Source organism: Gracilinanus agilis, chromosome 1, assembly GCF_016433145.1.
Source record: "Gracilinanus agilis isolate LMUSP501 chromosome 1, AgileGrace, whole genome shotgun sequence".
Lineage (NCBI taxonomy): Eukaryota > Metazoa > Chordata > Mammalia > Didelphimorphia > Didelphidae > Gracilinanus > Gracilinanus agilis.
In genome coordinates this window covers 447,017,802-447,035,572 of record NC_058130.1, presented here as the reverse complement: position 1 = coordinate 447,035,572, position 17,771 = coordinate 447,017,802, and the positions used below count along the sequence as shown (strand labels likewise).

At 37.8% G+C, this 17,771-nt stretch overlaps 1 protein-coding gene across 1 annotated transcript in view; it reads left to right on the top strand.

Annotated features, from left to right (window-relative positions):
- The first annotated feature begins 4,327 nt into the window (after nt 1-4,327).
- Nucleotides 4,328-17,771, top strand: part of ANKH (ANKH inorganic pyrophosphate transport regulator) — a 189,479-nt gene continuing 176,035 nt past the window's right edge. The window contains exons 1-2 of the mRNA XM_044681999.1: nt 4,328-4,481; nt 5,058-5,203. Of these exons, the coding sequence (XP_044537934.1) occupies nt 5,108-5,203 (96 nt within the window). The 5' untranslated portion in view covers nt 4,328-4,481; nt 5,058-5,107. The remainder of the gene's footprint in view (nt 4,482-5,057; nt 5,204-17,771) is intronic.

Genomic DNA, 17,771 nt, shown 5'->3' with positions numbered 1-17,771 from the left:
CAGTTTCACTGGCAGGGAGGAGCCCTTTTGTCTCCTCTCTCAAGGGACTTTAGAAACTGACAAGAGAAACCCCAGCCTCAATCTAAATATTTATGTCTGGCCCAAATTCCTCTTGTACCTTAGAGGTACCTTCCCTGCCTGAAGGGTTCAGCCTATCTCCCCAGTATCCTCTGTCTTTAGCCTCAGTAAATAAGCCTGTTTAAGCTGCCCTCCTGTATACTCCCTGTCATTCCCCTACCCTCCTATATACCACCTCATTCATCCCTTCCATACACTCAGCTAGCTCCTTCATTCATCATCCAATCACCTATATCACTTTATCCTCCTCACTACCCAGATTACCTAACTTCTTTATAACAGTAGTTACCAAGAGATATTTTTATTATTTCCATGGTAAGGGCTAATAACGTCTGTTATATTAGCACAATAGGTTTCATTAGCTGGCCTTCTTACTATGAAAGTGTTGTTTAGATTTTCTATCACAAATCAATTTTACATTTGAATATAATACTTCTGAAACTTGTGGTCAGGATACAAAGCTCTCACTGTACTTTTTGCTTGCTATCTTTAGACAACCATTTTGGGTATGGGTGGTGGTGGGGAGGAGGCAGCTTGGTGGCTCAGTAGATTGAGAACCAGGCCTAGAGACTGGAGGTCCTGGGTTCAAATATGATCTCAGATACTTCCTAACTGTGTAATCTTGGGCAAGTCATTTAATCTTGATTGCTTAGCCCTTGTCACTCTTCTGTCTTAGTATTAAACAGAAGGTAAGAGTTTAAAAAAAAAATGAAATTACATGACTGTATTTTACCATGGGGGCTGCAAATCAAATTTAGAAGTGTTGTATATATGTATGACATTTTTTCCCTTAAATTGAATTGGGTTTTTAAAAGTATAGCAGCAAACAATTACAAGCCATAGTATTGTGATACATTAAAATACTTCATTGTAATAGTTGTACTTTAAGAAAAATTCAACTTTTCATTGTTTTAAAATGTCTTTGAATTTATACGTAAACAGTAAACAAAAGATAGAAAGCATTGTGAGAAGTAAAATGGATAGTTTTGAATACATCAAATAAAAAAGGTTTTATACAAATAAAACTAATAACTGTTGAAATTAGAAGTAAAGCAGTAAGTTGAGGGAAAATTTTTAAAGAAATTTTCTTAAAGGTGTCATATCTAAAATATATAGTGTTATCAAATATTTAAGAATATGATCCTGTAATGATTAAAATTCTCTGGAGACTGGATATTAATTTCTAATTATTTATTAGTAAAAATGAGAAAGAGAAAGACCACATGATCACCTGGCCACCCTAATTCTGGAAGCTTAAGCAGTGCTGACCTAAAGATAAACCTGTGAGATAAGCCAATGCCTGCCCAGCACTAAACACTCCAGAGAAGGTGGAAGAGAGCTTTTTATGTCCAGCAAGGGAAAGAATGGCTATCCATGTCATTGGCTTATAAAGCCAGTTATGGCCTCTTCTCTTGGGACTCTCTGATGGACAGTTTTTAACGTGGTCCTTGTCCTGAGTACTGACTACTGGACATGTCACCCCTCACATGGGGACTTCCATCAGTCCCTTCCATATGCTGGATTACCACATCAGGGACAAGACAAAGACAGCCACATAGCATTTGAGTCAAAAGACCTCTGGCATTCTGCCATAGTATGCATGTGTAGTCCATCAAAGAGTGAGGCTGATTCAATTGAGAATGATTTTTCAAACAGAATAAGGGGGTACAATTTATATTAAATTCATATTATGAACAGGAAGTTTTTAGTGAAGAAATCAAAACTATATATCAATATATGGAAAAGTGCTCTAAATTATTATTGATAGAGAAATGCAAATTAAAGCAGCTCATACCTACCAGATTGGTTAAAACAAAAAAAAAAGGGCAAAATGGCAAATATTGGAGATGTGGGAAAATGGGGACACTAATACATGGTTGATAGAACTGTGAACTGATCCAACCACTTTGGAGAGCAATCTAGAATGATGCTCAGTTATAAAACTGTGTATACCTTTTACCCAGCAATACCACTATTCCATTTATTTTCTAAGATGATCAGGGAAAAAGGAAAAGAACCTCTTCTAAAATATTATTAGCAGCTCTCTTTGTGGTGGCAAAGAACTAGAAGTTGAAGGGATCCCCATCAATTGGGGAATGGTTAAACAAGTTGTGGCATGATTGTGATGGAATACTACTGCACCAAAATAAATAAGCAGATTAATTTTGGGAAAACAGGGAAAGCCCTACCTGAAAGTATGAAGAGTGAAATAAGTAGAACCAAGAGGATATTATATATATATGTATGTATATATATGTGTGTGTGTATATGTGTGTCTATATACATATAGTGTATATATATAAACAGAAATATTGTTTGAAAATGACTTGTGTTAAAAGGCACTTGATTGTCCACTTCCAGAGAAATCAGTCCTCCATATTAGTTAGCATGCTAGTTGAGTTACTTAGACTGTTTAATGTTAGTCCTCCCTACTAGTCAGGTAATCAATAAATATTTATTTGTGCCTATGGTGTGCCAAAAACTACCCTAATTACTTAGGATTCAAAAAAGTCTCTGCCCAAGGAGCTTACAGTCTAATGAAGAAGACAACACTCAAAAGGAAGTTGACAGAAGGTAGGGAAAAGAAGGAAGTGCTTCTAGGACCTACTTTGTCTGTAGCCATCTTTGTAGAGAACAATTACTATATGCATGAAATCCTTCTCCCTTGCTATTACTAACACCACCTGCTGACCAACTGTCATTGACAAACAGGAAAATCGAAGAGCCTTGAATGACAACACTTTTCAGGCTCCTGATGCTGCTTCCAGCTCTGGAAGATATTGTTGTAGAAAGCAACCCCCCAAGGAGATGTGGCCTGACAACTGGTAAGTGCTACAGCCCTGTCCTTAGGAAGTAAAAGAACTTGCCCCAAAGTCCATGGTTCTGTTAAAAGGTTCAACATCAGAAGTTAATAAAATTTTATTAGAAGTGATATTAACAAAGATGTATTATCTTTTGCTTTGCTGCTATATTGTGAGCATGATGGAACCTTTTAATATGACTTAGACCTACCTATTCTTAAATTGAGCTATCTTTTCCCTTTAGAATATGAGCTCCTTGAAAGGAAGCACTGCCTTATTTGTATTTTCATCAGCACTTAGCAAAGTATTTTGCACATAGTAAGCACCTTATATGTACTTTTCACTCTTGAAGTCACAGTGTATGTTGTTTTTTTGCTTTCTCTTTACTTCATTCTGTATCATTAAAAGTCTTCCTCCCCTTCTTTGTAATTCATATCTTCATCAGCAGTACATTAATTTAGCTGTAGAACATAATTTTTTTTCCCTGACTAGTAACATAAGGTAACCTTCTAAAAAGAGAAGGGCTTTCTTGTTTTTGTTTGCACTCTTCTGTTAGCTCCTGTTCTTGATTTTGCGTCACCAGCCCTTGTACTGTCTAGTACATAGTAGGACTTAAAATAAATTTTCCTTAAAGAATTCAGTGACTCATGATATATTGTATAACCCTTTAAAATATATATATTTCTCCATTTCCACACACCCCCATCTCCTGAAATTTATTCTAGTTACCGAGTATCTAGTTCTCTAGTATTTCTTCCAGAAAATCCTGGGGCCCAGGACAAATACCAGACTGAAAACCAGCTTCTCTAGGGCCTCTCCTCTTTCTTTCTTTCTGTTTATGTGTGTCTCCCTTCTTTTTCCTCAGTCTGGGTGTTTTTGTCTCTCTCGGCATTCAGGGCGAGCATCCATCCTGGAGAAGGAACAGAGGCCCACTGAAACTTCTCTGTAGCCTTGGCAGCCCGGCGCCCAGAAGGAGTCAAGCCGGGGCACACTCCCCTCCCTCCAGCGAGAAGCTGAGCCCTTGGCACGCCAGGATCCCCAGATCATCCCCTCCCCCCTTCCCCCCCAAGGGCTTCTGCTTTGCCCCGGAGCTGCCGTGGCCAGGCTCGGGCATTAGGAGGAGAAGTGAGATGACTTCGCTTTCTTTCCCCTTCCCTACCTCACTCCCTCCCTCCCTCGCTGGCTCTCCGGCAGCAGCCAGACACACACATACACACACACACGCACACGCACACACGCGCGCGCACACACACACACCGCGGTGTCAAAGCCCACGTGCTTCCAGCCCGAGAAACAGCTAACGAGCCAGCGAGAGGCCGGGCAGCTAGACGCACGCCCCGAGCCGGTGGAGGAGGTGGAGGAGGCGGTGATGATGGTGGCGACTGCGGGGGGGTCCCCGGTTCGCCGAAGAGAAAGCGCCGGGCCCAAGGCGCTGGAAGCTCCCGGGCCCAGCCCTCCCGGGGCAGCGGCGGCAGAAACAGCGACTGCCCGGTGACAGTGGCCAGAGGTGCCCGGTGCGGGACCCGTGGCTTCCTACGGCTGCAGCGACTCCTGAGCCGAGCGAGCCCCCCACATATCCCGGTGGAGGAGGAGGAGGAGGAGGTGCAAAAGGAGGAGGAAAAAGAGAAAGAGAGCAAGAGGCGGAGGAGGACGCAGAGGGAGAGGCAGGCTTCCCGGCCGCCTCAGCCCCGCGCCGCCGGGGCTCTTGTTTTTGTTTGCGCCCCACATTTCCTCTGCGTGGCGGCGGCGGCGGAGCCTCGTGCGCGCGGTTATTTATTTATTTCCGGGCCCCAGAGCTCTTATAATGGAGAAGCTGTCAGCAGAAATTGCTGCTGCTGCTGCTGCTGCTGGTGGGGGTGCCGCCGCCGCTGCTGCTGTCCCTCCTCTTTTTTTTCCCGGCAGATCATTGTTGTGTGGGAGGGCAGCGGGGATGGACTTGATCTTTTGGATTTCTTGCTAGAACAACACCAGGCGGCCCAGAGCTGGGAGCAGCAGAGGAGAGCTGCCCCTCGGCGCTTCCTCATCTCTGAGCTCAGATCTTCCCCACCCATCCTCTCTCCCTTCTCTTGCTCGCTCTCGTTCTCTTCTCCCTCCCTTCATTTATTTATTTTTTATTATAGATATATATTTTTTTGCTCTCCCTTTTTCATTCCCTCCTCTTCCCTCACCTTCCTGCAGAGTCTCTTTGCTGCGGCAGATGTGTTTGGGGTCACCACACAGCTGGGACTATGGTGAAATTTCCAGCGCTCACTCACTACTGGCCCCTTATCCGGTTCCTGGTACCTCTGGGCATCACCAATATAGCCATCGACTTCGGGGAGCAGGTAAACTTACTGCGAGCAGCGCGGCCCCTTCTCCCTTATATTCTCTTTAGATAAATGTAGTCTTCAGCTCAGGCACACAAGTAGGAGCTGTCCTTTGAGATCCATTCTAGCTCCGGGGCTCGCAGATTCAAGTAGTGCATCCCACCCGCCCTCTTCCCTTTACTCAGAAATTGGATAGTCCCAGGCGACACACCTGTTTTGCATTTGATCCTCTTTAGCAGCCTCTGCCTTTGGGGGGGTTTAATTCTTAGATCCAGAGACCCAGGTCTGGGTTTGTGTAGAACCTGAAAAAAGATATTTACAAAGAAAACTAAGGAAGACTCACTAGACTCGGGTATATGCACAAACTCAGTTATCGGATACCTGCCCTGCAAATACTCGTTTCTCAGTAGATTGACATTTATTTGTTGGAGCAAAGTGATTTCCCCTAGTTTGTGTGTCTCTTTAACCTGGACGCAGTGTGTTGGACTTTGCTACTCACTTTATCTAGGGTGATCTTGTTTTCTATCCTTTTAAAAAATTATTATTATTCATTAGACTTTTTAAATTCTCCGATGAATGTTGAACACTTCACATATAAATGAAAAGGCTTTCAGTGCACAGGAAGATTATGTAATTTGTAGTTATATAACCCTCTGTTCTGTATCTTAATTAAAAACTAGTTTTCAAAGGCTAACTGCCGGATTTGTATTTACATAAGGGTGATAGGTAGAGCTTTCTGTTGTAATTTTACAAGTTAATATCCCAAGAAGAACTGATATTTTTAAAGTAGGAAAAGATTACTTATAGCTTAAATGGGTACTGCTAAATTTACCTGTGGGTCACTTATTGCTTAGCACAAGAGGTGAGGTGAACACCTATTTTTATTTTTTTTATTACCCCCCCTCCCCCCAAATCATTTGTCCTTTTTTCACCCATTTCTCTTTCTTCATGTGGCGTCATTGCAAATACAGTGCTGCAGCCTCCTCAGCAGCCACTGCTAGGTACCTGCTCCGGTAGAACCACTAACATAGAGAACCAACTTATTCTGCTGATTCTAATACTAGATAGAATTTGTGAGTTGATGTGATGAGGAGCCTTTTAAGCCTCAGAATGCTGTTTCAAAGGATTCTTTTCATAGATCACACCTTTCCTACAAATAAGACTTTTAGTGGTCAGTTTATCAAATTAGATTTCTTCAAGAATACTTGTTTTAGCAGAACATCTAAGATGTATGATGTACTTTTTGTTAGAAAGTATACTTTTTTGAAAATACTTTTGGTAAAACAGAAGGCTCAAGTTTTAACCTTCAAATGATAACAACCTACTTGGATTAGCTCCTCTGTTCTCACAGTACTTTTGATTCATTGCATCTGCATAAAGCTGTAGACTTTCTGTGATGCAGCTCAAGGGAGAATTTGTTTCATTTTCCTTATTGGAGGACATTTACGTTTAAAACATCAAATGTTCCCAGTATCAACCTGCCTTATGAGCTACCAGAGTTTATAGATAGAAAATTTTGGATTTGTTTTTAAAGTTTATTCAAATTATGCACCTATTTCATCATCTTCTTACTTTTGTATGATAGCAGGGCATAAGGAATAGCTGCTTTTCTCTTCTTTCAGGTCCCCCAGTCTTCTGGTTCATTCTTATAAAGTATTTACTGGCTCTTTTGATAATTAACTGGCACCTTTAGGTGTCTCCTGTGTTTTTGCTGAAGAGTTATCAGGACCTAAATTTACAATATGATAACCTCAGCAGCATTATGGGTTGCCTATTCACCTGGAATTTTCATTCCCTTAAGACTTCTCCTGGCAATCTTTTAAGGGTTTTGCAGCATGCCAAAACTCAAACCACATTATTTTTCTTTTGGATATATTTTTAATATCCTTTATGCTATGGTTTCCCTAGGAACACTAACTGATGAAAAGGAAAAGCAATATGTTAGAATAAAATGAGTTAGAGCATGCTAGCTAATATTGCCTTATGGCTCCTTCACCTAATAAAAAAGACTGTTCTAACACATGAGAGGTGATCTTCAGAAGACCAAAAGGCTAAGGAAGATAACATAAGCTAGAGATGAGGCAATTGTGTAGGTGTCCTATCCGAGTAAGAATGATAATACAAATCTTTATTAAAATTCTAGCAGCCTAAGGACAGGCCTGTACTTGAGTAAGGTACTGTGGTATTAAAGAAGACCTCTATAAGAACAAGGGCAACTGCCATTTTCATATGTGGGTTTGGGATGATTGCAACTTAAACTCTAGTGTGCTCCATTACCTGGTCTTGGTGATATTGTTATCACTGAGGTAGGAGTGCAGGCAGGAAAAGAAAATCATTAGGCTGCCAAAGCCTTGCTTTGCCTTCTGGTGTTGATTGATAATTGTTTTGCAAAATGGGGGATGGAGGAGCAGTGAAGTCAGGAAGGGAGGTACATAGTCACCCTACCCTAGTGGGAAACTGGATGAAGAAAGGGCAAACTAGTCACATATGTAACAGGGAGAGCATTTTACAATTATTTAAAGCATTCTAAGACACAGACTGTGAAATCAGGACCTCTATAATCTTCAATATCTGCCCCCTTCTTTCAGAGGGGAAATGGAGCTATTCCAAACAGCCTATTTTTTATTAGACATCTGCCGATGCACAATTACTTATATCATCAAGTCTAAGCTGACTGACAAGCATAAGGTTTAACCACCCAGAATGGGTTGATATATATGGCTGGGGAGTCAAGACAGAGGGAGGGCCATATAAGTGGAATGATGCCTATTTCAGATGAATTAATTCATGTTCATAGTGGGATGTACAATTATAATGACCTCTAGTCTAGATTTCTTCTTGATCCTGTTTCATGACCATACATGCTTTAATACTGATCAGGAAATGCAAAATTATAACCAACAATTAAATATTTTATTGGCTTTTTTAAGCCCATGACTTACTAGGAACAAGTAGGTCACTTAAAATGTTCTTTTTAATTTATTTTCTCACTTAAGGCTTTAAAAAATTGTAACCATGAACTTTTTGGTTGCTTCAGATTACATATGCTCTAATCTAAATAGAACTTTAGAGATGTAAATCAAACTATATACAATCCTATTGAGATCATGGTAAACTGTATTCATGTGACTATGTAAAGGAAATAGATATTAATTATTTTAAGTCTACTAATGGTATATCTGGGTCAAGAAGTGATAGCCTAATAATAAATACACATTTGTTGTTGTTCAGTCATGTACTCTTTCTTTGTGACCCCATTTGGAGTTTACTTGGCTAAGACATAGGATGGCTTGCCATTTCCTTTCTTTGGCTCATTTTATAGATGAGGAAACTGAGGCAAACAGGGTTAAGTGACTTGCCCAAGGTTCCAATAGCTGGTAACTGTCTGAGGCCAGGTTTGAATTCAGGAAGATTAGCCCTTCCTGACTCCAGGTTGGGTACTCTATCCACTGCCTCACCTGGCTGCCCTTAAATATGCTTGGGACTTCTTAATGTTCTATGTTAACATTAATCTTGGTACATTTTCAAATTAATGCTTAAAGAAGTGACAATAGCATAGCTAAAGAGAAAATCAAAACATTATGGGACTGATTTGGAACCCTAGTCATTAACCTTTCTTTTATTACTATATTTCACATTGTGGATACAATAAAATATTCATAAAATTGTTACTGTTATTAAAGTTTTAAGTACTTTCCCCCTCAAAATGTGTGAGGAATAAGAAAATCATCTGAATTAAAATTATTTAAAATAAGTTTGCTACCTAGTGGTTAGAGAATGAATTTGGGCATATTATTTAGTTGAAACATGATTAATACCAAATATGGACAAAGTCTAGGTCATGAATAGATGAATAAAGGAAGGTTCCTGACCCTCGAAAATAACTTAAAAGTCTAGCAAAAGGAACAAAATTCACACAAATTTTGTGCAAAATTATAATCATATAAAATAGAACGTGTGTTAGGGAAAAGACTAAATGTTATAAATGAGTTGAGGATAGGAAAAATACCTCCTCCCCCCAAAAATCCCATTTGAGCATCACTGTAACCTAATGGCATTTTGTTCCTCTCTTAGATGCTCAACACCTCTTATAACAATTAAGGAAATCATTTAAGAAGCAGAGTTAGTGTTTTTACCCTCATTTTCCAAATTGAATTAGGCATCAGGAAGCTATGGTTGTCTCCAATTTATCATTATATATGTACATGTATATCCACATAGATGTTTAGGTACATATTTGTGTGTGTGTGTATATATATATATATATATATATATATATACTTGTGTGTATAGTTCTTATGTAGTTTGTACAAAGTTCCTTTCATGTTGTCTCTCTTGTTACACTGCAAATTCCTTGAAAGGAAGCACCGTCTTTTGCCTTTCTTCATCATATCCCCAGTGTATAGAATTATGCCTGGTACCTAGTAGGCCCTTAATAAATGTTTATTGACTGACTATGACCTAGCTAAGATCCTTTAGAAATCTAGAAATGTGTCTGAGGCATCTGCATTGCCAGTCCTCTTTCAGATCTAACAACCTGCACTATTTGAATTCCAAAGATCCAACAAATTTCAAGAGAATCCTAGGAAAGTTTCTGTAGGACAGAAATGTTTGTGGAAGAAGAACGATGAAAGTAGGAAAGCTGTTCTTTTACTTTGTTATCCTAATAATTGCATCTTTGTAGTTTTAACACTTGGTAGATTCTGGTTTTGATGAGAGTAGGAATGAAAGCAAAACAGGTAAGTGGTAGAAAATAAATCTCTTATAATGAAATAACTTAGAAGTCATATTAAGTCATAAGTTGAACATAGCTAATACTAGCTACCAGTCATTTTAAGGTTTGCAAGGCATTTTGCATATATTATCTCACTTGATATTAGCAACAAATCTTATGAGGTAGGGTTGAAATAAGATCAGGTGAAGAATTTTAGGTGACTTTTCCAGGATCACAGAGTTAGTAAATGTCAAGTAGGATTTGAACCCATATCTGTCCAGTAGTCTACTTAGCTTATATGAAAGCAACACAAGGCTTGGGAGATAACTAGGTGGCACAGATACAATGCTGGTTCTGGAATCAGGAAGACCTGAACTCAAGTCTAGTTTCTGACATAATAACTAGTTATATATATGATCATGGGCAAGTCATTTAAACTTGGTTTGCCTCCAATTCTTTAAATGTAAAATGAGGACAATAATAGTACTTTCCTCTTAAGGTTGTTGTGAAGACCAAAAAAGATAATATTTATAAAGCACTTAGTATAGTGCCTAGCACATAGTAGGCACTATATAAATGCCAGCTATTATTATTTTGTTGCTATTGTCATTGTGATGCTAAGATGTGGAAATGTGTTCACATGTGGAAATAATTCTTGGAAAATATCTTCATATTATATATAAATTAATAACAAAAACTTGATTCTCCAAGTTTTGTTTTTTTTTAAACCCTTACCTTCCGTCTTGGAGTCAATACTGTGTATTGGCTCTAAGGCAGAAGAGTGGTAAGGATAGGCATTGGGGGGGGGGGGGTCAAGTGACTTGCCCAGGGTCACACAGCTGGGAAGTATCTGAGGTCAGATTTGAACCTAGGACCTCCCATCTCTAGGCCTGACTCTCAATCCACTGAACTACCCAGCTGCCCCCTGTTCTCCAAGTTCTAATACCATTTAGAACCAAGCAAAGTTTTAAAGGTGGCCATTGAGTATATAAAATGGCGCTGTTAGAGGCAAATGACATGGCTTCAGTCACTTGCTCACTCCAAGTTGTCATTTCCTCATCTGAAAGATGAGGGGAAAGGGATAAAAATACTTGTACTTCTTAGTACATAGGGTTACTTTGTTGATCAAATTAAATGATATGTTTCATCATAAGAAAAAGCTATAGAATGTTAAGTGCATAGAATGCAAGTGTCTGTCAGTTTTAAAGCAACCAAAATAGACAAATGAAAAAGGAGAGCAAGTAAAGTTTCTAGACTTTTCTGTGATGACTTTGGAAGGAATTGGGTGTAGGCCTCTGATTACCTTGTTAAAGAGTACTCTTAGATAAGGAAACTATCTTTACCCAAGCAGGTCTCACCTCTTTTGTAGTCCATAAGCTTAATGAATTGCCTAGAGCCAAAAGGTTATATATAGGGTACCAGGACCATTTTGTGTCAAAAGCAGGACTTCTGGCTCCAAGGCCAATTTTCTTTCCTCTTTTGTCATGTGACCTCTACAGAACTTTGAAGGGTATAAGAAAAAAATGAAAATAATTTCCACTTGGACAGAAATTTGTTCTATGTAACTCAAGAGTCAAGGATAATTTGGCAGTTCTATTACTACCTGGTCTCTTTCAGAGTGTGTTAGTATTTGCATTGTTTTGAATAATTCTAAATGATTCCTTGAATTTGGACTGGGCTGATTTGGAAATTAGAAAATTAGCATGTTTATCTGTAGGTGGATGGTATGCGCATTTGCACTCTGATATATACAAACACATATAGTTAATAAAAATTATTAATTTTTCTTTCTATTATCATCTTTAATAGTAAAGCTCTGATTAAGTGTCCTTGGTCTTTCCTGGTTTAAGAAGGGTCTTCTAGAGAAGATTAAGCAGCAGTGTGGTGGAACTGAAGGAAAATGGCTTATGTTGAATGAAGATGTGGCTTCAAATCCTACCTTTGGCATTTACTGCTTATGTGGCTTTAGAGAGTTCATTTCATCTTCCTAGGTGTCAGTTGTCATTTCTTTAAAATGAAAAGGTTAGACCAGATGGCCTCTGAGATTCCTATTCTAGATCCATGATCCTATATGAAATTTAGAAAATAAAACCTAAGGGAGAAAGTTAAAGGATCAAATAGACAGAGGGAGAGAAGACTAAAAAGTAGCTATTAATAAACGTCTTCAATAATTCAAAGAGTTGTTTAGTAAAACAGGAACTAATTATGCTCCCATTTCATGGAAGACATTAAAAAGGGGAGGAGAGCAAAAGGGTTCAGTTGTAGGCAGAGATTGATGTTATAAAGTAAAACTTCCTGACATTATGGGATTAACCATCACTGGGTGAGGCCTCTTAGGAAAGTTGGGAACTCTTTGAGGATAGGGGTTTTTTTTGCTTTTCTTTGTATACTCAGCATTTAACAGAGTATCTGACCCTGAATAAAGGCTACATATATGTTTGTGGTCTTGACCTGGAGAATGTTAAGCACTGAAATGGAACTGAATAAGAGGTACCCTCCTACTCTAGGTTCCTACAATTTCCTTATTTAGTCCTGGGGAGACTATTGAGCAGGTTAAACCATACCTTGCCATGCACTTCTACAAACCAGTGCTTTTATTGTCCCCTGTTAAATTCATTCCTTCCACTCTGCAAAAACTTGTATAGCTGAGAAAGTCTTTGGCTATTCCTTAAACTTCATGGGTCAGAGAAGAATACAATGCTAAAATTTCCTTGATAACTGGTCATAATTATAGTTAGGATAGGATTGAGAAATAGTAGGAAGATAGATGGCAAGTTCTTCTATTCCTCATCTGTGTTATCTCACTATTTCAAACACCACACTGATCAGGCATGGCCTTTTCCCTTGTGCACACTGACCACTTTTCACTGGTGAATAGTTTTACTGCTTTCTAGTCACACAACTCAAAAAGAATAGTTCAGGTACCATTTCTTTACCACATTTGTTAAGAACGCTTGTGCATGTGTGTCTGTCTGTCTGTCTTTCTGGATTCTAAAACAGGGATTGCAAGGGGCATGGTATCTCAAACCTAGAATAATGAGAATGTTGGCCCTTCCTTTCTCAATGACTGGGTTCCTAAGAAAAGAATAAAGAGAAATAGCAGGTACTCCATCCATAGAAGAAAAAACAGAATTTGCTCTTGATTTAGTTCCTCATTCATGAAAACTAGGGAAAAGAAATGAGGTCATATTTTTCTTGAGGCCCATAGTTTAACAAGTATATTTGAAACAGTGTTAATCAGATAAAAACAAAGTTTAATATTGGTCTTTCCTTTTCTCCGTAAACTGACTTTTGAGTATATAGCTAATTGGAGTAATAGATATATAGCTATAACTAAGAATATTAAGTGTCTTTTGGTTTTATTTGTATGTAGAAGGTTGTTTAAAGACCAATTTTAGCATTACTTCTCAAAAATACTGGTTTTATCTAAGCATATCTTTCAAGAAAATACTTTGAAACATTTAATTAACTTTGAAATATAGTCTCACAGTGTCTAAATAGTTCTCTGATAATAATTTGGATTCTTAGTGAAATCCAGTTTTTTTCAGGTCAGTATGATATTTGTGGCACTGTTCAGATATGGAGGTATGTCTAGTTTTGTGGTCATTGAAAGTTTTTAACACATTTCTGTGCTGCCACTTTTCTCATTAGGAAGAAGGAAATATCCATTTGGTTTGGAAAATCTACTTTAACAGTGTTTAAAATCACATGATTGACCTGGAAGAGTTAATGTGTCTTACTAATAATCACTTTTTATAACATTTCAGGGAGTAATTCAGGATCTGTCTTGAAACATCTGGATTAAAAGAGAAAAAATTCAATCAGTCGTCAGGTCTTAATTTAGTACCTGTTTTGTGCCTAACACAAATAGATGTAAAGGGGACAAAAAAATTCTAGTAAGGCATCTTTTATTGTTCATTCATATGAACAATTTTCTTTTTTTCCCCTTGTTTTATTTCCACCTTTTGTTTCTTTTTACGCCACAGTCATTTCTTGATATTCTTCCTTTATTCCCATAGATATCCCTTAAAACAAAGCAAAACTGAGAGGAGCAACTGCTTGTACCTTTAACATTTGGCATCTCTAGTCTAATGCTGAGAAAAGAGAGGATGCTTTTAGTTTGGTTTAAGTAGCTGAAAAATATCTTTTAAGCACTTAAACTTAAATTTGTTTTAATAATTTCTGTGAGAATCTTCATAGGATACAGGATTACAGAAATAGAGTTGAAAGGGGCCTTAAAGGCCATAGATTTTGTCCAGAATCCAATTTTCTAGCTGAATAAAGTGAGGCAGAAAAGTTAGGTGACTCTTCCAGAGCAACACTTCTAGTAAGTATCCGAGGTAGGATTTGAATTCAGATGCCCTGAACTCTTAAGTCCAGGGCATTCTCCATTATGCCATATTGCTTCTTCCTAGGTTGTATTGTATACTTTGCTGCAACTGGAAATAGCATATATTTCTATGTACATAGACATGAAGATATATAGATATCAGACATAATTTAAACCTTTTTTAATTACCTAGGGAACTATCATACAGTCCTGGGGCTACTGAGGCATGTTTTTCTCTATACTTGATGGACTGTTATGTTTTGAAGATCAGCTTTTTATAGCTCTCTCCTCTCTTGATATTAGACCCTGTCATTTTTTTATTGCTTTCCCTATTTTCAACTTCCTTCTTATACTCTACTGTGAACTAAGAAATGAGATAACCAAAGTTATTAGAATTATATCTGCAGTAAGAGTTGGTAGCCCTTGTTAGACTCCCCTTAGAGTAGTTATACACTTTGTGACATATTGGGGTTTTCAGAGAACATTCTAGCTTCTCAGGTCCTCAGATATGGTGTATAAGGCACAGTCTGTACTTACGAAAGACCTTAAAAGTCTAGTTAAAGAGAAATACCTGAAATAATGAGACAATAAAGTATATAGTAAACTATTTGATTGTGTACTGTGGTCTCTTAATATCTCATTAAAGTGCTTCTGTAATTGAGTAGCAAAGACAAGTGCAGAAAGTTGAGGGTCACAGAGAAGAAACAAATGATTGATTAATTTGTTCACTTTTAAAATCTGAATGTTTTGAATGTAGATTAATACATTTAGTTTTCATTTCTATAAGTTCCTGTAAGCGACGGAAACACAGACAAGTTGAATGGTTTGACCAGTTCTGTAGCTAATTCACCACAAGGTGAAAAAGTACATATCCTATGAACCAATCTAATAGCCAAACAGTAATTCTAAGTGGATAAACTTCAAATTATAAATGCAATAATTTTGGGTTTATTGTTTATTTGTAAGAAGTCAATTATATTTTCAATATTTAGTAGTGGCTCACATCAAATATTTTTTTAAATTCCTGACTTTCCAAAAAGAGGTTATATTCATATTTTTAGGCCCCAAAGGATATTTTTTTTTCTAAATTAGAACAGAAGCAGGACTTGGGAACTAAATTGCTTTTTGCATTCATAAAGCTGGGCATATTTCCATATCTTGTTATAGAAAGGACACAAGTTAGCTAATGACTGGCTGGCTGGCTTTGCTTCTAACTTAGCTGAGGCTGCACATTTTGTGTTTAAGCTAGTTAACAGCAGGTCAAGGTTACTTAGTGGATTTCTATAGCGTTTTGCTAGCATTTGTGAGGCGAGGCATTTGATAGCCCTGCAGATTTTTTTTTTGTAGAAGTCACAGAAAAAACTATTGCCCCAAGAATTTTAATGGATGTCTTGCTTATTAATTTCTTCACCACCATCATCATCAAAAGCATGTATTAAGCAAATAATTATGATTTCTTTTGTTAAAGAGCTATAGAGACAAATCTCTGCTCCAGGCATCTGTTATGCCATTACTTGGTGAAGGAGTTGGGACTACTCCCTAGATTATTCTTTGTTATTGTTCAGTCATTTTCAGCCATGTCTGATTCTTTGTGACTCCTTTTGGGATTTTCTTGGCAAAGATACTACAGTGATTTGCCATTTCTCCTCGAGCTCCTTTGATGGATGGAGGAAACTGAGGAAAACAGGGTTATATGATCTGCTCAAAGTTCCATAGCTAGTAAGTGTCCTCATGCCAACATTTTGAACTCATATTTGAATCTTCTTGCTTCAGGCCCAGCATTCTGCCCACTGTGCTACATAGCTGTTCCTGAGAATCTATTATGTGCAATTATTTTTAACACATAAATTTTATGTTACTATGTATGAGGCATAGTGCTAGCTGTTTGAGATGGTTTTTTAAATGCTCCCTGACTGCAAAAAAAACCTTAATTCTATTCACTAGTAATTTGGTTCTGGACAAATCCCTTTTTCTTCATCTGCAAATTAAAGGGGAAGGACCAGTGAATCTCAAAGCTCCTATACAGCTCTTCAGTGTTATAATTTTGGAAATTGACAGAGGAAGAAGAATTAGTTCTACCAGCATATCCTGAAATCTTAACTCTCATGTATGTCTTCAAGGCCATTTGACATCATTATCTCCACCTGCCTTAATCACAATGTCCTCTTTGTGGCTCTCTGTAATTCCTAGTAGAGCTGCCAACCATATTTAGGGGCCCTTGTTTAGACATTTCCCTAGCATCATTGTCACCTTTCCATTACTCTCATGTCATGGTTCAGAAGTCTTAAGGAAAAGAAAAGTAGCCCTTCCTCATATAGTGATGAGCTCTAAAATTTTAAAATGAAGTAATAGTAAAGATTAGTCTTTGAAAACCACTCATTTAGAGCAATCATAAGAGACAATTGGTAGGTGAGTAGGGTTGCCAAGTTTAAGTAACTGAGCCATGAACCAGGAGTAATAGAAATCAACTATTCTTCCTTTGAAGTTGATCATTAACTCATATTATCAGTAGTTGTTCAATAACCCAGACACGAGCAGTAAGATTTTGTAAAGGGCCTCCCATTTGGGAGAAGAAAGCTGGACAATTTTCTGTGTAAAGTAAGACCAAGTCATCATCCAAATTGGATAAATAATTCACTCCTTGTGATAGTTTTTTTTTTGCTTGAGCTACTAGTTTCCAAAAAAAGCAAAAATATCTACATTAACTTAGAAGTCTAAACATTTCAGAAATTCTGCATAAAATTTAATACATTTAGCAATAAATATTATATGCTAAATAATACTTTATGATTTTTGTGTTGGACAGTCTGGTCCAGGTAGGTTCATTTTATAGTTGGAAACTTACATCTGAGAAAAACAAAGCATTAGGATGTTCTTTAATCTTGCTTTCAAAGCAATCAATTCATCTCTTTTAAAGGAGGAATGCAAAGTAAAAGGGAATAGTGGTAGTATAAATCTAAAATAACAGATAATAAAAGTAATAGCCATGTCTCCAATGATGTTTAGTTGGAAGATTTATAGTCCTTATGGCTCAGGGTGCAGTATCCAGCATTGTAGAGCATCAGAGACCAACAAAGAACCCCCCCCCCCCCAAAAAAAAAAGAGGTTAAAAAGGAAGATAGACTTTCTACTTCTATATATATCCAGTCAATTGTAATGTCCCAGGAAGTGGAAAGACACCTTGATCTGCAATGATAGACAATATTCCCATCCCAACTGATTTCCATAGCCATCATTTTGTTCCTCTAAAACTTGAGGCTCTTTTGTTCATGGAGTATCTTCATGTAAAGTACAAAGGCCTTAAGATAATACTCTTAAATTCTTCTTTGGCAATCAATGGAACAGGTGTTTATTTCTTTCCTTTCTTCAGAAGGGTTACATCACCTGGGAGGATACCTGTCAGGTTACTTGGCATGGAATGGGGTGTACCTCATTCCCACTCCCACACAAGAGTTATGTAGCCATTAGCTGAGTTACACCAAATAGAGCTGACAGGTTCATCTAGCATTATATATAGTCAACCCATAAAAATGTTTATCTTG